At 37.4% G+C, this 22,257-nt stretch overlaps 1 protein-coding gene across 1 annotated transcript in view; it reads right to left on the bottom strand.

The window, feature by feature from the left end:
• Nucleotides 1-544: 544 nt before the first annotated feature.
• LOC125233863 (hemicentin-2-like) overlaps nucleotides 545-22,257 on the bottom strand; it is an 89,774-nt gene continuing 68,061 nt past the window's right edge. Inside the window, exons 5-6 of the mRNA XM_048140005.1 lie at nucleotides 11,352-11,509; nucleotides 545-1,094 (exon numbers count right to left, since the gene is read on the bottom strand). Of these exons, the coding sequence (XP_047995962.1) occupies nucleotides 859-1,094; nucleotides 11,352-11,509 (394 nt within the window). The 3' untranslated portion in view covers nucleotides 545-858. The remainder of the gene's footprint in view (nucleotides 1,095-11,351; nucleotides 11,510-22,257) is intronic.

The raw sequence follows: 22,257 nt of genomic DNA, 5'->3' as shown, positions 1-22,257 counted from the left end.
CACGGTCAGTTCAATCTGAAAACTCTGTCAGTTTGAACTGACAGGTTGCATACAAATCTTTTTTAAGATTATGAATTTTTAAGACTGTCTGTGGCGTGCCTTAAGTTATACAGTGTGTTACCACCACCCGGACCTTGATTGAGGAGTGTCTTTTCAAAAGGGCTTATTTCCACTTTGAACTTTTTTTGGGAAATCGAGAAAAACATAATTCCACGGTATTGATTTTGAAATTAATATTTAATTTGCAAAATTGTAATATTGTAAGTTGACGTTAATGCTATGATTACATCAAACGTAACATGTGTACCTAAATAAATATGTATGTATTCAAATCAAATTTTCTTTTTAGCTTTTTTCCGATTGGCGGTTCCGATAAACTAACTTATTCTATCGATTTCATAAACTAGCCCCTTTTAGCTGTATTCTGTCTGTGAGTTTAATTTATAGCCAGAAATTCCCATTACTGATTAATATACTTATCTAAAACTTAATATTACTGTACAAATCCTTCCGCATTTATTCTACTTTTATTTATAGTTAAACATCAAACTATACATGACAAGTTAAAACTTGTTAAATTTCAAGTTGATATGAACGAATGGGTGTATGATAAATTTTCTATAGCTGATCACATTTTTCGCTACAGTTGCAAAAATTAAGAAAGCCTAAAATGTCAAAATTCAACAGGCTGAGCTTCTATGAGCAAAGTTTTATCTTTAAAATTGACGATAATATGACAATAAAGATTTAGCAATATCAACACGAAAAATCTACTTTATAATCGTTGTATTTATATCCAACAATGGTATGGTTGAAATCGAATACACAAATTAATAATCTTATTTAAAAATTCCCCGGTCATCTTGAACTTAGGCCTTGACTTAAATAGTTGACGAGGCCTACAGCCGGGCTGATGAGTGCAGCGGTTGCAGTGAGTTGGTTTGCGAGTGCGAGCCACTGGCGAGGGCTGGCGACGGTAGCGGCGGTGGCGAGGCCTAAGATCGCCCGGTTGAGGCCTGGCGGGGACGATCCGGAGCTTTGCATGGCCGCCGGCCTCTCTCCGCTGAGCACATGCACTATTACCGAAGCGGACTCTGCAAGAGAAATAAAGACATTCAAGATACGTGACATGTGTGTTGAGCGTTGACCTGTTTGGGGTAATAAATTAATGCGACGGCTGAGATGCGCGCCATATTCGTGAACGGGTGCTGTTTGTGAAGACCGGTCTGTTTCAGCTAATAGGGGCTATGCTATTCTATGTAACATTAATTTTGAATGAGATTACGTTGAGGCACTCTGTTCGGTCCTTGTTTGTTTATTTTCTTTCTGACTCTTGGAGACCATATAGGTACATCTCCAAGGAAAAAAGTAGATTAAGTATATATATATTTTTTTTTTCCTTTGCTTAAGACAACAAGAGACTTTTAAAACTCTAAAGTTATATTAGTTATTCGTTTTTTTTCTTCATGTATAATTTTTTTAGATGTACTTTGACACTTAGAGACTCTATACATCTCTAACATCTCTTATTAATAATCATAATAGCTTTGTACTTTGTATAATTTCTTGTGGTAATTTTTTTTTATGAATACTTTTGCTTATTAAATTGTATCTTGTTTTTTTAATGCATGCTAATTATAAGATGTAATGTTTTGAAAAGAAGTGGCCCGCCGAGTTTCTTGCCGGTCCCATAGTGGATACCCTCCTCCAACTGAGGGGGGACTGAAATCTTCTCGAGGCTGAGGCGTAGGGTTAGAGCCGGCGTAGTTTAATTTGACGTTCATAAGCGCATTGTAATATGCCTACTTGGAAAATAAATATTTCATTTCATTTCATTTCATTTCATAATACACGATGAATAAGGCCTGAGTGATTGCCCATATTCGGCGTGCGTGGGGCGGAGGTGTGCTGAGCGTTAAAGTTCATACAAGTGACCTGAGTCGACGCTGCATAGTTTGTTATGTCGCAGTAAGATAGATAAAGCCGTTATATAGTTATATAATTATATGTCGTAACATAGTTAAACGAAAGCGATTAATTGCTATCTTACTAGGAATATAACTATAATACGTTACTAGTTTAGTGATATAATTATATGACTGGATTCAGTTTAGTGAAATGATTGTAGGCAGGAGTGCGGCCGTGCGGCGGAGGTATAGTTATAACCCTAGGGATATAATTATATGCCGTAACATAACGATATCACAGAAAAAGTGGCTAAAATTCAATAAATAATTATGCACGAAAACTCAACCGTGACGGGAACGACAACTGATGCCGAACGACTTCCTTGTGGTAGCGGGTAAGCTCCCGCCCCCGTCTCCACTGCACCCCCGCACTACACTGCTACAATTATACTACTGAACTTAATCCAGTAATATAACTATATTACTTAACTAGAGACGTATTATAATTATATCCCTAGACTAAGTTTAATCCAGTGATATAATTATATAACTAGGGTTATAACTATACCTCCGCCGCACCGCCGTAATCCATGGCTACAATAATTTCACTAAACTGAATCCAGTCATATAATTATATCACTAAACTAGTAACGTATTATAGTTATATTCCTAGTAAGATAGCAATTAATCGCTTTCGTTTAACTATGTTACGACATATAATTATATCCCTAGGGTTATAACTATATAACGGCTTTATCTATCTTACTGCGACATATACACGCTCGCCCGCCTCGCTGCACGCCCCGTCGAACGCTCCGCTCCGAGCGTCCACTCAGGCTTAAGACTCCTTATTCCTTAGAGCGCTCATCAATTTCACGAAACGGCCATCGATAGATGGCGTTGGCGCTCGGTACGCGAGCACCTGCAACTCAACGCGCGTTTCAACGCCGACACAAATAATCTTGATAGTTTTGAATTAAATTGGTAATAACATAATTTTCAATTTTATACGGGGAATTTCCTGTTCATGGTATGGTAGTAGTAAATAAGGTGTATGAATATAGTAAAAGTATAGTAGTCTACATATACAAATACATATATAAATACAGGTTTCCTAATTGATTGATTCAACAACCAACACCGCTGAGCCGAAACTACGAAAGCTAGAAAGTCGAAATTTGTATAGATTGCATTAACAAAATTTCGAAGAGATAAGAATCGATTATGAAAATTTACACCCCTAGTAGAGGGAAAAAGGGGGTGAAAGTTTGTATCGGGATCAATTTGTTTTTTTTTATTAGGAAAATTTTAGTTAGGAACTTGAAATTAGAGAATAGTTTAATAGTGATTTCTGTTTTTTTATTGAATGTATATGCATACTGATTGGTCCCATTTTTATCAGAACCCAGTTCTGATGATGGGATCCTGGAGAAATCCAGGGAACTCCTCAAGTCTGAAAGGCATACATATAGCGATTTTTGTGTTTTTATATGAATAGCATGCATTTACGTACGGAACAATGACATTTGGTGCAGTGGAACTGTTGATGATGGTCAGACCGGAACTCCCTAAATCTAAACGGCACAGTTATAGTGACTTTCATATTTTTATAAGAACAGCATGCACTTACGTCCAGAATAGTGACATTTGGTGCAGTGGAACTGCTCATGATGTTGTGTCACTTTTTAACCATCGCCTCAAATCTCTCAAGGAAGGACGGTTCTCAATTCGTCGTTTTTTTTTTGTTTATTCCTCGATATCTCCGACCGATTTAAAAAATTTAATAATTAAAGCATTAAAAGCAGTTTTAAAAAATACCTACACATTTCTACATGTGCTCTGCCTACCCCTTTATGGGATACAGGCGTGATTGTATGTATGTATTTGTACATAATCCAACATTCGCAAGTAGCTTTCATCAGAACCCAAAAGGCGGCGGTTTTTTTTTCTTAAAAATTATTAAACGTTTTTTTTATGGGATAGGAGGCAAACGAGCAGACAAGTTGCCTGATGGTAAGCGATCACTGCCGGCTATGGACACCCGAAGCACCAGAAGTGTTGGTGCGTTGCCGGCCTTTAAGATGGATGTACGTTCTTTTCTTGAAGGTTTGAAGGTCGCATCGGTCCGGAAATACCGCTGGCAACAATTCATTCCACAGTTTAACTGTGCATGACGTGACCTGTGCAAAACATTGCGTCTTAGAAACATTTGAAAGGGTGAAAATCAAATGATGTACATGTTCGTTCTAAAAGTAGCTGATCAAACATCGTCGGTTTGGAAAGCCTGCGGTTAAATTTTTGCTCCTTCCTTACTATACATATTTTATTTAGAGGGTTTTGAGATTTAGGTAATAAAACAACGCTTCATTAGGTTTAATAGCATTATGTAAAGTATAATGTCAATGTAAGTGCAAGCAGTCTTATGAATAGAATAGCAGTTCTGTTGACCACCTCCTGACTCCATCATGAGACCTTGGACCTCATCTAGTTCGATGGTGCTCGTCGGCCCAAATCTAATGAGCCCAAACATGATGGGGTTATAGTGAGGAGAATAGCAGTTCTGTTGACCACCTCCTGACTCCATCATGAGACCTTGGACTTCGTCTAGATCGATGGTGCTCGTCAGCCCAAATCTAATGAGCCCAAACATGATGGGGTTATGATGAGGAGAATAGCAGTTCTGTTGACCACCTCCTGACTCCATCATGAGACCTTGGACCTCATCTAGTTCGATGGTGCTTGTCGGCCCAAATCTAATGAGCCCAAACATGATGGGGTTATGATGAGGAGAGTAGCAGTTCTGTTGACCACCTCCTGACTCCATCATGAGACCTTGGACTTCGTCTAGATCGATGGTGCTCATCAGCCCAAATCTAATGAGCCCAAACATGGTGGAGTTATGATAAGTAGAATAGCAGTTCTGTTGAACATCTCCTGCCTGACTCCATCATCATGAGAACCAGAACCTCATCCTGGTCCCAAAATATAATAATAATTCAAACTCTCAACAAACTTCACGTATAACTTGAAATCCAAAATCATATGAAAAGCATGTCGAATACTAAAATTGCATAAGGTGTAAAAAGGATCAAGATTTGTTTAGTCGCAGTTTACGGCACTTCTCGGAACTATCGCGCTGCTTACGAAAGCTAGGTGCGCCGGACGATCAAACGCAGGTCCGTTGTCTTCGAGCGCTCGGCGCAGACTGAGCGGGCTCGCGTTAGCACAGTGTCTTTTATTCGAATTTTAGGTGTTTTAAAAACATATCTATCGACAGAAAGGTATGTCTTATATGTATGATTTTTTTTTTATAGGTCAATAAGAAGTTCTAGTTTAGGATAATATTATTTAAGAGTTACAAAAAATGCAGGAATCGCAGGAAAAATACATAATGTAAACCTCTTTTTATCGAAAAAATGGGGAGGATACGGAAGGTTATTTATCCACCATTTCAAGTAAATCTTAAAATGTCAAAGTATTAGCTAACTCGTACAGGATATAACAAATAGGATTGTGATCATTTATTACCCCAAATAACATTTTTAACAGCACAATCACGATTCTAAACGAGCTATTCCACTACGAAATTTGAAAACGTCTTCCGAAAAAACTGATTTTTCGGAAGTATAAAAAGACATATTTTAAAGTAGTACCAATTGACTTTCTAGCTTAAGATATGTACTTTTAGGAACATTATCATTTTTTTAATAATCATTTATAGTTTCTTTATAATTTTGAATGAAAAAGGTTCTATTTTGCAAAAAACGCTCGTCTTTAGGAATAAGGCCTCTTAAACTAAGGCCGATAGTCCACTATCATAATTATTATGTTTATTATAGAAATGTGATCATAGGCAACAAAAAAGCGCTGGTGGCCTAGCGGTAAGAGCGTGTGACTTTCGATCCGGAGGTCGCGGGTTCGAACCCGGCTCGTACCAATGAGTTTTTCTGACTTATGTGCGAAATGTCGTTTGATATTTGCCAGTCGCTTTTCGGTGAACGAAAACATCGTGAGGAAACCGGACTAATTTTAATAAGGCCTAGTTACCTTTCGGGTTGGAAGGTCGGATGGCAGTCGCTTTCGTAAAAACTAGTGCCTACGCCAAATCTTGGGATTCGTTGTCAAAGCGGAGCCCAGGCTCCCATGAGCCGTGGCAAATGCCGGGATTACGCAAGGAGGATTATGATGATAATCATAGGCAACATGTCGTCTTTTTCTTCACGTTGGAGAAAAAGGGAGGCATGCAGACCTATGATCATATTTCTTTAATTAAGGGCTATTTATTTAATTATCAAATGTACTCGTATATACGTCACATAGAGTTTATTTTATCATGAGAGCAAACCATTTTTTTTTTATTAGCCTACTGTAGTGTCTCACTGCTGGGCAAAGGCCTCCCCTCGCTTCTTCCACTCAACCCTGTCATGTGCGTAATTTTGCCAACTTGGATAAAATGCGTTCAAGTCGTCCCGCCATCTCTTTTTCGGTCTGCCTGAACCCCGGCCTGCACCCTCCACGGTGTTCCGTGGGTCCCACTCGGTAACCATTTTGGCCCACCATTCAGGGTGCATGCGGCAGACATGTCCAGCCCAGTTCCACTTAAGCACTTAACCATAAAATTACCAAATAAAATTACTAGCAGCACCTTTTTTTGCAATTTTGCGATCAATCTAGTAAAAGTTGCCAAGTGTGATTCACCCCGCAAACTATCGATCGTTGGTTGACAATGTTAAGTTGTTAGCATGGCGATAATACCAAATAAGGTAGTCTGGCTCTGTCGCGCCATAGAGATAGATATCTACGAGCGTTTCGTTTCGTGAGCGTTTGTGCCATTCGGCTTCGTACCCTGTGCTCGGCGGTGTACCAATGGTGGATGCTACTTTCAATATTAAGACAATGTCAACAAAGACTGAATTTATTGGGCAATAAAGCGTCAAACAATTTTAGTACTTTTAACTTATTTGAAAAGAATAACACTTCCAATTGAGACCTCTTGACTTAAACTAGTTATAGTTGTTATAAACTTATAAGCTTTAGTTTATAAACTAGCATTCTAAGCCCTTAACAAACTCAAGTTTAGGGTTCAGACGTTCAAAGTACTTGTTAATTTCGAAATAATGTTACGCCTGCGAGGTATTGACAACATACTAAAATACCCTATTTTACCTTTGTTCTATTTTCAAAAGATATTCAAAATATAGCACCACAGGTACACACACAGGTACAGGCACAGGTAGGTAGGTAGGTATAAACGAGTTTCTACAGGAAGATCATTGACCCTAACACTCTGGAACCATGTTATTAAGTAAAAATAATAATCACAATGTTGATACAAAAATGTAATGTATTTATAACTGTATTTTATTTCTAATTGTAATATTGTTGTTATTTTCATTTTAATTTAATTATAATAACTTATTTTTGACATGTAAATGAGATGTACATTTATCAATAAATATATCTGAATCTGAATCTGACAGGATATAAGATAACAGATGTGATGTGTAAGGGTAAGTAACTATGGAGATGGGAAGAATAACAATATAAGAGTAACAATAGGTACCTAAAATACAATACTCAATGAGAATAAACAGTTAGTTAGTTGTTTAAATATTACTTCAATTTAAACCAACCGTTTAGTTAGTTACCTTTACATTCTTAGTATATTAAAATATTCCTTGTGTTAGAACAACAGTAGTATTTATAGCTCTAAACGAACAAATTAGTTATTTGTTCTGGTGTTCATGTTTCAAAACATTTAAATCCTCTAGTCAACATGACAAAAATTAAGTACATACAAACACTCACGCCTGTTTCCCATAAAGAGGTAGGCAGCGCACATGAAACTGCTAAAGTTACAGTGCCACTCTTGGCAAATAAGGGGTTGAAAGAAAACGAAACTGTGACATTGCAGTGACAGGTTGCGAGCCTCTCGCCTATGCCACAATTTAACCCATATCCCATATTCGCCTTCTACGACACCCACGGGAAGAAAGGGGTGGTGAAATTCTTACCCCTCACCACACGGGCCATATATGTACATATACGTGGGATACCCCCATTTGCCAGAATTTCATTTGCCATAATTTTATTTGCCATCCTATTCAACAATCATAATATTGTTTCTCATAACATCTTATGCCATAATCATTGTTTACTATATTAATCTAGTGCCAGAAACTTTGTTTCCCATAAAGTCAGTTTCCATAATGTCATTTGTCAGAATCATCGAAATCCGTAATCACCACATTCCATACCATCATTTGTCATACAAATTAGCGTCCAGAAATGTCAATTTCCATAATGTGCTTTGGCAGAATCGAAAACTACTATAATAGGTACTAGAAGGACTAGAGAATGAAACTGCTATCAGAAAGTAGGTTAGGTTAGGTTAGCAGTGTGACCCCCTGGAAAATGAAACTGCTATCAGAAAGTAGGTTAGGTTAGGTTAGAACTGTGAACCTCTGGAAAAGGAAACTGCTTGAAAAGTAGGTTAGGTTAGAACTGTGACCCCCCGGAAAATGAAAATACTATCAGACAGTAGGTTAGGTTAGGTTAGAACTGCGACCCCTGGAAAATGAAACTGCTATCAGAAAGTAGGTTAGGTTAGGTTAGAACTGTGACCCCCTGGAGAATGAAACTGCTGGAAAAGTAGGTTAGGTTAGGTTAGAACTGTGACCCCTGGAAAATGAAACTGCTATCAGAAAGTAGGTTAGGTTAGGTAATAATATGGGCAACAATTAATATGGCAATAATTGCTTATGGCGTTTGAATATTCTATGAAACCATATTATTGCACTTAATAATAATGGCTAACAAATAGTATGGCATTGTATGATTATGGAAGGTAATATTCGGATAAACAACGAGTATGTCATATGATTTTTATGGTAAACAAATCATTCGGGCAAATGAAATTCAGGCAAGTTAGATTCGGGCAAATGAATATTATGTTAAATGACTGTCGGGCAAACAATAGACAACCACATAATTATACGTATATTGTACATTTGTTCAAAGTTTCGACTTAGTCTCCTAAAGTACTACCTACGCCGTATAAGTTCTGTTGCCATGATTAAACAACAAAATTATTGGCCTGTTAATAAATAGGTACGTACATTTAATAAATGAAAATGAGAATTGCCTTTCTCACTTATTACAAACAATAATCTGACGATTATACTTGATATTTATTGTTCAGCTTCACGGAATGACAAACGACGTAAGAGAATAAATGTTATAAGGGCACTTATCACGTTTTTGATTCTAGCTACATAGTCCAGTGATTCATTTGGTGTAATTTAGTTAGCCGATTTATGCCAGCATGCCGATGATGTCTACAAATGCAGTATTATTGGAGCAATTTGTGAATCCGCCCTGTGTGAGCTAACCGCAGCTCCTGATTTATATGCAAAATTAATGGATGTCCTGAACATTCGGTAGTTTTCGATGTCGACGCTTTGAAAAATATTGAATCAACACTTTTTCAACGTATCGGAACATTTGGAACGGCTATCGGGGGAGGTTTGGAAAATTTTATTTTCAGTTTTGTGGCCGTAACTTTTTAACGATCATAGACAGGCTTCAAAATAAAAGTTGTATAATATCACTAGCTAGGCTGTTTAAATACATGAACTCTCAAACACGTACGTTTATAAATGTATTACATCGAATGTTTTATTTTATAATATTCCCATTTTAGGAGGCAGAAGTGCTTATAAGCAGTGACTGAAATCAACCTTGCTCACTTATGCTATTAAACGATTCATAAAGAAATATACCTGAGCAATACAATTTGGAATAACTTTAATGCAGTAGTTTACAGGGGTTTTTCAATTTCTGAAATTCACTGTAGTATTGTGAACTAATAAAATAATAATAACACTCTTCCGTAAAGTCAAACATCGCTTTATTTTATTTGTAATAGGTAATGATTTAATTTCTAGATTTTACATATGCTGTAATATTTACCAATTGTAAAATTATTCTTATTCTATGCGTTGAATCATTTTAATATTTCCAACTAAAACGTACCTCAAGAAAATCATCTTAATGACAATAAAGTCTATAAGTAGGTATCTATCTTTTTATTTGATAACGCCTAATTTTTGTAGCCCAAGTAGCGCTGGTAAATACAATCCAATTACAAAGTCGACTTTATTCATCGTAACTTTTGCGTATCGAGGCAAAAAACATGTAAATGACCTTAAAAGGTTATTATATTATTACCATTTTGACGTGGATATTAAATTTGACCTTTTGGATAACCATGAAAAATAATATTACTTTCAACTTGCTTTCAACTAAGGCATATAGCATTGTAAACAATGTAAAGCTTAGGGCTTTTAGATATATTAGTAATTCAAAGTGAATAAAATAATAAACACAACATATTTTTTCAAATTAATTTAAATGAACCTATCAAATCCTGAAAACCTCCTACCGGCTAAAAATAATAGACAATATAAGTACAATCATGCTGCTCTTTACTGATTTAAAATCGTTGGTTATATAGTCGGACCGCATCCATAGATATGTGAATAAACTATTGTAACGAGTACAATGCAAAACGTATTGACTGTTCAGTCACCCCAAACACGAGTAAAATATGCGTTGATCCGAAAATATGATGGCAAATATTTATAGGTATTTGGCGCAATGAATGTTTCCACGCCAATGAAGTCACGGGTTTTATTTATTGTAACTGGCAGCAAGAATCTATCACGCATTGCTGCTGACCTGGTACATCATTTGAATATTTGGAAAATAAATCTCAACAGGTTAGATTTTTGTAACTAAAAATTTACAGAAGCAGGTAGTTCCTAATTATAGTTTCAAATAGAATTTGTTTTTCTAGTGCTACTTTCTCAGGGTATTTTAGAGATAGGCATGGAGAAGGTTACTCAAACTACCCAAGATTTTTTTATTTTTTTGGGCTTACTCTTGGACATAGACTAGCCAAACACAAAGACGTGGCCTATTACAATGGAGTGAGTTGGCTCAGAAGATGCCTGTTCAGTGTTCACCCTAGGTTGTAACTAGTCGATGGAGGAATATGATTCGAGCCTTACACCCAAGCAGAGGGTAACAGGATTTAAAGAGAGGAATAAGAAGTGCTACTGTCTCTATTAGTAAGTGTTATGTAACTCGGTAGACAAATGGGTTTGTTATCTTAGTGACAAAGGTACTAACCAGAACTACTTGAACGCGTTTAGTTCCTCGAGTTTTGCGGCGAGGCCTGCGCTATGTAGAACCGACAGGCACAGGTATGAGTACCTACGTTGCTTCATCCCACGGTACAAATGTAGTTCAACTAGTACCAAGATACTTACCAGAGCTACTTGGAGCAGAAAAATGAAGTTAGCGAGTGATTATTGGCAGGCGCGCGATAAGCAGCGATTGCTCTGTCTCCACATGGAGTTGACTTAGTACCAAGATACTAACCAGAGCTACTCGGAGCACAAGTATAGTTGCCCGAATCATGCGGCGACGCTCGTGCTATAAGCAACCGGCTGGTACGCGTACGCTGCTCCGTTTCTACGCTGATGCCTCCGCGCTGAGCGTAGTTTACCACCTGGTCGCCGCGGTACCAGTAGATGAAACTGAAACAATAGAAAATGTAAATATTTTAAAATACCACGCGGCTCTAGTTTTCAGGGCAAACAAAAACTAAATTTAAACTAAAACTGTACTAACGATGAAACAGGATGAAGAACGAACAAAGCATTACAGTTTTTGATCGGGGGCGGTAAGTTGTTCCAACGTATCGTGACAGCATATCGGAAGCTGCCACGAAAAGCGGGTGTACTGTGTTGCGTACTATTAAGTCTGAGAGCACGCATATTAACTGTCGAAAACTCGAGTTTTTTTTTGCAATTTCCTTGTAGGTACCATGTAATTTCCTGTCACAATAAGCACATTTTTCATACATACATGACACCCACAGGAGGAAACTTAATTTTGCAACAAGTAAAACTAGTTCTCTATATAACAAAACTAGCTTTTCCCTGCGGCTTTGCTCGCTCTAAATGCGAAAATAGCGAAATGATGCATACTAACTTTAGGGAACCACCCCTCATTTTAGGGAAGTGGGGAAGTTACAAAGATACAAAAATTAGCCTATGTCACTTTTTCCATTTCTTTAATTATCTCCACTCAAAAAATCACGTCAAATCGTCGTTCTATTTTGCCGTGAAAGACGGACAAACAAACAGACACACATTTTCCCACTTAAAATATCTGTACTTATGGATTCACTCGGTAGCTAGAATAAAAACTCTTTAAAGACTTTAACATTAATGTTATGAAGTGTATTCATTCAGCTCTTGCCCGCAATTTAACTTCAAAACTCGAGTATAACTTAGCCACAATGTTCTTCAAACGCCCTTTTACTGAGCCATTTAATGCGAAACGTTCATAATTTTCATAAATAATTTCGCTATTATAAATAAATATTGTTTATAATATCTTTATAAGACTTATATTGACCGGGGTATAAACCGTGATTACCTTTTTGATTTTTATTGAGGTCTCGATATTTCGACGCATTGGCATGGATCATGATCACGGGAAACTGAAGACGGCGGGTGGATGGCAAAGTTGCGTAGACAGCGCTCGATATCCCGGTCAATATAAGTCTTATGAAACTAACCGTGAATCATTTAAAACTCTTAATAATATCTTATATTTTTTACTTGTGGAGTCTAAACAATTTAGTAGAGGAAAAGACATAAGTACATCTAAGTCATAGTCTAGTAATAGTACAAGCCAAATAAAGTCTTGGAATAAAACGACCTCAAAAACATCAAGAATAAAATTCAGATGGCGATACACCTCTGGTTGGTACCAGATAGCTTTAACATTTATCATCTATCTATTTATCTATAGCAGCCTCTAAAGCGCCCGTCTTCGGACATAGGCCTCCTCTCCATTCCTCCACGCTTGTCGGTCCATTATCCGCATCCAGTTATCGCCAGCTAGTTGGCAGACACAGAACAACAACAACATCATCATCATCATTCATCATAGTATCTACAGTACAGTTTTTGACGAAGCTTGTAGCTAATAACGGATTTTGTATTCAGTTGACGAAGCCTGCGTTGCGGATTTGATCTACAGTCGGTTCATCTTTACTTGTCCTATCATGTAAACAAACGAAACATCAAATATGATCGATGATTAATATCGATCGTTCCTAACGATAAGTTGTCGTCCCAATATTACGACTCATAGACAATCTAGACTTCGTAATGTCAGGAGTTTTTGATGTCATCCGTTTGTGATGACAATCGTTTTAGAAATGATATTTTTCTGTGGTTTTTTGATTGATTTCAATACTTTGTGAGTTTATTTAAGTGCATAATAACATGTTAAGTGATGGTTAATGTGCAATTCCAGAGAAAAGTGAGATAATGTTTTCCAGCAGTGTTTGTTTACATGATTGGACAAGTAAGGTTGAACTGAGTGTAATAAATGATATAAGTCAAATTTTTAAAACTGTTGTTCAAATATTTTAGTCTCAAGTCGAGAAATGACAGTCTATGCACTGTTGTCAACACATTTTACTTTGACAGTAATTTTCTACAAATACTCGATTTCCTTTGGTAGAGGTTTAGTATAATTTATTAGTATTACACAAGGTTTAAAAACAAAATTTCATATCCTGCCTGCGTATTATGCTTCCAATTTTATCACTTATCCACGTGGATAATACGTCTGTCACGCTTTAGTAAGTATGTCAGTGTGAGAGTGACAGATGTCTTATCCACGTGGATAAGTGATAAAATTGGAAGCATGGTAGGCCGGCTGCCTGCGTATTATGCTTCCAATTTTATCACTTATCTCCGAGGATATTAAGACATCTGTCACTCTCACACTGACATACTTGCCAAAGCCTGACGGATACATTATCCACATAGATAACCACAGATGTCATATATACCATAGATCAAGCAAACATATCTATACTTAGCGTGTCAAATGAACTCAGTGAAATCCACTGAGTTGTCCGTCTTTACTCGCAGCAGCTTGCAGCTTTCGGGCGTCAAGTTTTGTAAGTTGAAGTCAACCAAAACAAACGAAACGAAACGGGTACGATTCGGGACGGTTTCATTTAGCTTAAAGTTATTATTTTATGTGTGACGAAGCCTGTTGCGGATATCATCATTGGTTTGTTTGACGAAGCATGTTGTTGATTTGGATTTGTGGCCACATGACGAAGCCTGCGTTGCGGATGAATTTTCGCATGGGAGTAGTGTTAAGTACTGTTTTATTTTAAGGTTGGAAGTGTAATTTTTGTACATATTGTATTCTTGTTTTAACTAAATAAATGTGAGTCACCAAAACATAAAAAATGCCTCGTTACGTGATATTCAATTGCAACAACACAAAAATTATGAACAATCAAGAGCCTGAGACATATTTAAAATTACAGGCAAGAATCAACTTCAGTACAAAATTTGACACGCTCGGCCCCTATACAAATATATGAATTTGTTTCTTCTATCTAAATTAAGTTCTGTGTAGATAATTGATAAAATTGGAAGCATAATACGCCGGCTGCAAGGAAGTTACGCCTGACTAAACAAATGACATCGTAAAGAACTACAACAAAGCACGTATTATGAAATTACTGCCGAGTGACGTCACTGTAACACAAGAAAACTTTGTCTTTGCCCTCAAAGACACAAAGCACTAACGTCACGTCAGAATAGAGATTTTATATAACTGTCAAAGTCACATTATTTTAAAATGAAACTATCGCGTGTTGATTCTATCAAGTTATCAAACAATAATCAACTTTGTTTTATTACTTCTGTACCATTTATAATAATAAGTAGGTAGTTTTGATTGTGAATAAGAAATATCCAATTTTGACAAGTGATGGAATTTATTCGACACAAAATGTCAGTTTTGGCAAGCCAAACAAGCCGAATAAAGTTCATTGCAAAACCCTTAGCTATTAGGTATTGAATATACTAAGACTTAAGGGGTATCTTTTGTCAGGAGAGTCATCCACACAACAGAAAATCATGTTTGTAATGTAGTAGTAGTAGTAGTAGTAGTAATCAGTTTATTGTGTACAACAGATTCATATACAGTTTACAGGAACAGAGGTACAAAGGCGAACTTATCCCTATAAGGGATCTCTTCCAGCTAACCTTAGATTAGATGATGATTTTGATGTCATACTGTTTTTGGAATCTCTGTGAGGATAGCTTTAATTAATATATAATCATCGCCAAAAAAAATACATTTCAAAGCTGCTTATTTTACATAATTAAAATTACGATAACAATAGACAACAATTATAATTTTCATCAGCCCTCTGGCAACTAATTAATATGTATCATAACATATTGAAGTCTCTTAGCGCTTATTAACGTTTAATAATGTAGCATATTATCTACTGAACTAAGCTGAGTACAGTAATTTCAAGTTAATATAACTCGATTGTTTGCACTTGGCACACAATGATCTGTCAACAGCGCTAGTAGTGTTCACAAAGAACTTACTGTAAAGGGCCAGATGCTAGGTCTCTTTTGCTTTGTCACAATAGAAATAAAGCCTGTGAGAAGTGGTGTGTGTAAGCTTTTCTCCGGATCTGGAGCGTCGCAGTGTTTATGTCGCATTCGTGTCAATATCGGAGCGCATTGCTGTCTCTCGCCGGCGCCCTTTATTCAATATTGTAGAAATAAATTGAAATATTATAAATACACAATGCTCATGGCATAAGGAAGCTAATGTTTCTATCATTCTATCAGCTAGATTAAATATAAGGAAATCATACTATCCCATACATTAAAATGCGACCGCCTAAGAACGCGCATACCACCCATAGATGTCGCCACAAAAAATGCCTCATTGCCATCGACTATTTGTAAATTGGCGTTAAGTGTCACTTTTGAGCCATAAATCTATGTCAAAAGTGACACTTAACGCCATCTACAAGTATAATCGAAAGCTACAAGACATTTTTTTGTGGCGTCATCTATGTGTGGTGTAGAGTATGCGCGTTCTTAGGCGGTCGTATTTTATTTTATGGGATGGAATGATCTTCTTATACTTAATATATGTTTATATTTAAGATGACGCATTGTACAGTAAGCTGCAAAAGTGCATGACGAATTTATCAATGAATTCATTCATTATTTCTCCATGAAATTTCGCAGCTCACTGTACATTTTGGTAGCTATTGTCTCAGATTTCTAAGAACCTCTTTTTGACACATGACAGCGTCCACAATACGCAAACTCGCACAACCTTTTAAATAAAATCCTGTAATAATATTTAAAAAAATCAAGTACTTAAAAACAATGTTTCGCTTGCTTTAAACATAATCTAGCACATGTTACATTTTTGCGGATCTTCGTAAGTGAGTATTTTACGATATTAATTTATCACGCAGGATTTACTTATCATGTCATTTATCATTCATTTTTATTTTTAAACTAGTGCTGTGACAGTCTGTAATTTCGATTGAAATGACATTTCAGTAACTTGATAGAAATCGTATATTTGTTTAAGCGCCTCCTTGTATGTACATAGGGCCTAATCGATTCAACCAATTCGAAATTAATCGTTAGAGTTGGCAAACGATACGTCTTAGCCACATCGCGACATACTTCAAAACAAATGTGTCAAAAATGTGAACTTACAGTCCGGGACAATAGAGATCTCCTAGTATGTTGCCGACGTTGCACGTTGCCGTCATACTACTACTACTGTCATTAGGTGACGGGAGCTAGAATATTGAAGCAGATGCCAGGTGCCGTAGCCGAATGGCATTTCTGCGATGCGAAACGAAAACGAAACGCCGCAAAAGGTAGTCTGGCTCTGTTGCGCCAATACGCAAGAACGATAGAGATAAATTTCTACGAGCGTTTCGTTTCGTGAGCGTTTGTGCCATTCGGCTACGCACCCAGTAATCATTTTATTGACCGTACAAAGCGTAGATCTACGGTTTATCTCGATTAACGTTGTTTAAGCATGTTCCAAGGGTCTACTGCTCACAAAGCCACTAGTATTTTTATAAAGTTTGTTATTGCTAAGATTTTTATTATTTATTTATCGTATGGTGTGTACAGTCAAACAATTGGAACTCCAGGCCACTAACTACGTCATGTCACGTTATAAATCAAATTGTAAGAAACCTGTTACGCCGTGGCTTGCGTGGGCGACGTAGCAATGCACGGTCGAGAAGTTTCCAAAGTTGCAGAACATTCCTCATGAGAATTTTCGGTAACTTCTGAGAATGTTCTCGAGAACGAGAATTTATCAGAATACTTAGTAACTTCGTAGTTTATACCATAATTTCGTCGAACTCAGTAAGTCAATACGTAGTCCCGTGGCAGTGCGCTGGCTTCGTATGCCGATGTTCTCAGGATCGATCCTGACAGCGATCTTTTTGTTTTTATTTTGTTTGTTTTTTTTTGTATATACATATATTGGCATGACCAAAAACAGGCATCAAGAAATAATAGTTCGGTACCTAATTTAAAAAAGTCAGGACTAAAACTGTGAAGTCTGAAAGTCGAAATGTTCCCTGAAGTATAGTGAGAATTTAAGCAACTTATAGTGAGAATTTAGGTAACTTATCACTTATCAACAAAATAGCTAACTGTAATAGACAATATTATACCTGTAATAACATATAGTTTTATATTATGCCCATTTAAACATTATTTCAAGTATATTCTCTTGTTTAAATAATAAATTGCATGTTGCGGGAATGTTCTGCGAACATTCTCAAGAATGTTTCCGCTTTTTGGGAATGTTCTGCAATTTCTACATTACTAGGGCGACGGTCGCGCGATGGTCGCGCGACGGCGATGCGACGCATACGAAATCAAACCTTATCGATATGGAAGTATGAGACGCGACGGCGACGGTCGCGCGACCGTCGCCCACGCAAGACACGGCGTTACTGCTTGTCATTTTGACATGGTTGTAGAATGTAGAGTGGCCTAAGAGATCCAATTATCAATTGGTTGACTGTATTTAAATAATATTATGTCAGAAGACGGTACAGTACAGTTGCCAGATAAATCACTTAGAATACTGATAAGTAAGTACATGGACTAAATTTAGTGCAGACAGTTGAAACTTTTTCGTATTTATTTCAAATTTTTAAATAATCGATGGAATCAGGCGTTACTTTGCGGAAATCCATGTTAATCATAAACTAGAACGTTCCTTTGCTTTATTAATTCGCGGATTAGCAAAGGAACGTTCTAGTTTATGTTCAAATCTTTAGGCCATTGACCGATCACCAAGAGTTTCTTGACACTGAGATACTTATTGACTGACTGGCAATAGCCTCAAATAAAAATCATCACAAGAAGAATCAAATTACACATCGAGTTATCAATATTGTCCGTCGTTTCTGTTCATTAGAACATTAAATATTATCGCTAAAATTAGATATACCCCAGACATTTCAGTCCGCCTTTAAATTCATAAATTATAAATGAGGACACTAGACTATATGGGGTTAGTCACTTTCGAGAATATATTTCTACCAAATACAATATGACTAGTAAGAGACAATCAACTCACTTATAGCACAGAATATATAATAGTACAAGTACAGAAGGCTCACTCCTTTGATGTTCACAAAACGCCGCCTTTCTAAATTCTTACCTACATTAACAAACGGACCGCACGCGTGCAGACGACATTGAATTCTATTGCGCCGCGCGAAGGTCGTCGCCACTGAATGGGCCGCGAACTCGCGGCCGCCGGCATGTACTTGTAGCGCGGCGAAAGGATCGCGGAGTGAGCCGCCCCTGCTTATAGAAACGATCGTTCACAATACAAAGTTTACCCTGGAACGTCATTGCTCATAGCGTAACATTATGTCGTTAGGCTCATCCGATTGCTTTGACTGCTTATCTTTAAAACGTTTCATGCTAGTTACCAAAGTATAGTTAAATAGTACATTACGATACAAGTGCGTAAAAAAGGAAGTTCGAAACGAGTGGCGATAAATTAAAACACGACCGAAGGGAGTGTTTTAAATCGACACAAGTTACGAATTTCCTTTTTGCACGTGTATCGTACGACGTTTTTCAGTACAGATGGACCTCCGAAGTTTCGACCTAGCATATAATGAACCACTTCTCGCACTAGTGCGTAAAAAAAACACCATCTCTACTGAAAAATAAATAATGTGAAAAGTTTTGAATGATTCACGGTTATTTTCATTAGACTTATATTGACCGGTATAGGTATAGACCGTGATTACCTTTTTGGTTTTTGAAAAAAGGTTTCCGTGATCATGATGCATGCAACTGCGTCAAAATATCGGGAGCTCGACAAAAATCAAAAAGGTAATAACGATATATATCCCCGTCTAGTTTAATAAATAATGTTATTATTTTTTGATAAAAGCGTCTGGCAAGCGTTACGGTGCGGCCGGCGGAAATGGTCTGGCAATAATGATTGTCAATTTGATTTTTTGCACCTGTTAAAAAAAAATTAAAAAAGTGACAATCCCCTTAATTTATTATGATTACTCATACCTCCGCTGATTGACGATTGAGTTTAAGGGTTGAAATTATATTGCCGCATCATCACATAATTATCACAGATCACAGCTAGACTGACAATTTCCGGTTTATTTTAAAGTCCCGTGACTTATAATTCTATTCAAATTACATTAATTTGCGAGTTGAAATCAGGCCTCCCATTGAATTGGTATTGATTTTCCGTTTCTGAACACAGAGCGGATAAGATAGGCTATTGTTCGCCAACGAATCAGGAAGGATAAATGAGATTATCTAAAACCCTCCGAGAACCATCGCTATAAGGGCAGTTTAATCTACTTAAGATCATTTATTTATAAACGCCATGCATCGCAAAATAAGTATTTAATTAATACAGCGTGTGGATTCCATACGGGCGAATAATGTATACAGTTATAGTATCTGTTCATACGAATCGTATATGATAATCATTTTGTTAAAAAGTGTTAATTATGAGTAATATTTTTTTTAAATCTACCTAAGCAGCCATGTACGCCGTCCAACTTAATTTCACATAAACGTCATGTCGTAATGACGTTTAGGTAGTTACGCTAATTGATGTGGACATGATACATTGCGTGCTGAATTATTATGTAGGAAAAAAATATCTCATCAATTAAAAAAAAAATGTGTAGGCTCCTTAGGTCCGATACTAATCGTTATTAAGATAATCGCCCGTATGGACTCCAAACGCTGTATACCCTCCTGATAACCTAGTCCAATCAGTTCACGTTTTTATAAATCGTACCTATTGTTTTCATTTCTTGAGTCTGAAAGCTCAAAACATGACCATTTCCTATCATACATTTACTATCATTATTCATATTATCTACTCCATATTAAACAAAGTCCGCCGCGCCTATCTGTGTCTTTGTTTCTATACATACATATATACATACAATCACGCCTGTATCCCATAAAGGGGTAGGCAGAACACATGAAACTACTAGAGCTTCAGTGCCACTCTTGGCAAATAAGGGGTTGAAAGAAAACGAAACTGTGACATTGCAGTGACAGGTTGCCAGCCTCTCGCCTACGGCACAATTTAACCCATATCCCATAGTCGCCTTCTACGACACTCACGGGAAGAAAGGGAGTGGTGAAATTCTTAACCCGTCGCCACACAGGCTCTATATTTCTATATATTGTGTTCTATATTTGCGTTAAACTCAAAAACTACTGAACTAATTTTCATGCGGTTTTCACCTACGATTAGATTGATTCACGAGGAAGGTTTACGTGTGGTAATAATTAGTGATTATTCTCTGTAAATTCATTTCAATATGAAAACTATCATTCAAGTCGGAAAAATCACGATACCTAAGACTAAGACGCGACTCATACCGATTAAGATGTATCAAAATAATGTAAGGTGGAATTGTATCTCTTTTATGGGTCTACATAAAAATCTACATATAATAACAAATGTCTATCTGTTAAGAAAAACTGACTGTAGCTATTTACTTATTTATTTATCGTAATGTAGGTAGGCCTAAGAAGCGCTGGCTGGACGTCGTGACAGCGGACATGGAAGAGAACAATCTCTCACCTCAGGATGCCGAAGACCGGGCAAAGTGGAGAAGGCTGAGCAGGAAAGCGGACCCTGGCGCTAGGCCGGGAAAAAGCTAGGTTGAAGAAGAAGAGAATGTATTTTTACGTCTTACTGGATTTCAATTCCATAATTATTTCCTTAAGTATTAAATCTTAAACTAGAGATTGATGTATGTGCTCTTCAAATACTCAATTGCTGTTTCGGTGGGGTTTATGCTAGCTAATTTAATGCTCTATTCCTTTACCGTTTATAGCCACTTTTATTCTATCGCCGGACTCTTAGACGCACGGCCAGTTTCCATTCTAACTTGGTAGATATTCCGCGTATTCGCACGAAGCTCTCTGCTTCCTTTCCGGCGGCTATACTTCCGAGCTCATATAACCCGGAAAACTTTAAATTTAGGGTGAACAAGCATCTTCTGTAGGAGGTAGGGCATAGCTTGTAGGAAGTAGGGCATAGCGAGTGATATTCCGCTTTGTGTGGTAGGGCACAGCACAGCGGATATCGTCTCGCTCGAATCTAGAGCAGAACCCAACCTGGGGTAGTACCTCCACCTTACAGAAGACCGCAGCCAAATAGAACTAGACCCTACTCATAGTGTTGTGTTCCTGTCGGTGAGTAAAGCTTGCAGAGCTTAACGAGGGTGCGGTGTGCTGATGACGGGAGGAATTACGGAACTAACTTGTTCCGTCTGTTGTCCTTTGAGTCGTCGGCAATCCGAACCCTCCTTAGAACTTATACACTCCTTTTTGTTGTGTACTTAACACAGCAAAAGGGAATGTACAATTAAGTCAATTAAGTTTCTAATGGGGTGGCAACGCGCATGTGACACTGTTTGAGTTGCAGGCGTCCATAAGTTACGGTGACCGCTTTACATCAGGCGGGCCGTATGTTTGTTTGCCACCGACGTAGTATAAAAAAAAAATTCTTGGCGAGCTCACTCCATCCTTGCCTTTAGCTAGTCTGTGGCCATGAGTATGCCCATTTATAATAATAAAAAAGCCGCCACTAGCAGAGAATAAGTGAACATGATAATCCAACCAACCAATGGCAAAAACTGGCTCCCGCGGTTGCATCATCAATATTCAATGCGGCCTTCTGCGAGATTTACAACCGGCCCGATGATCTTGTTAACTTCGCTTGCAGTAAGCGTTTGTATCCGTAACATTCGACCCGATTCTGATGTTAAGATTACGTCAAATAGTTACGAGTGACCCGCCCTGGATTTACACGGGGAGAAAAGCATAAAAATGGGGAAAATTAATAACTTTTT

This window comes from Leguminivora glycinivorella, chromosome 15 (assembly GCF_023078275.1).
Source record: "Leguminivora glycinivorella isolate SPB_JAAS2020 chromosome 15, LegGlyc_1.1, whole genome shotgun sequence".
In the NCBI taxonomy this organism is placed as follows: Eukaryota; Metazoa; Arthropoda; class Insecta; order Lepidoptera; family Tortricidae; genus Leguminivora; species Leguminivora glycinivorella.
The sequence above is the reverse complement of the archived record's forward strand: the minus strand, read 5'-3'. Positions and strand labels throughout refer to the sequence as shown.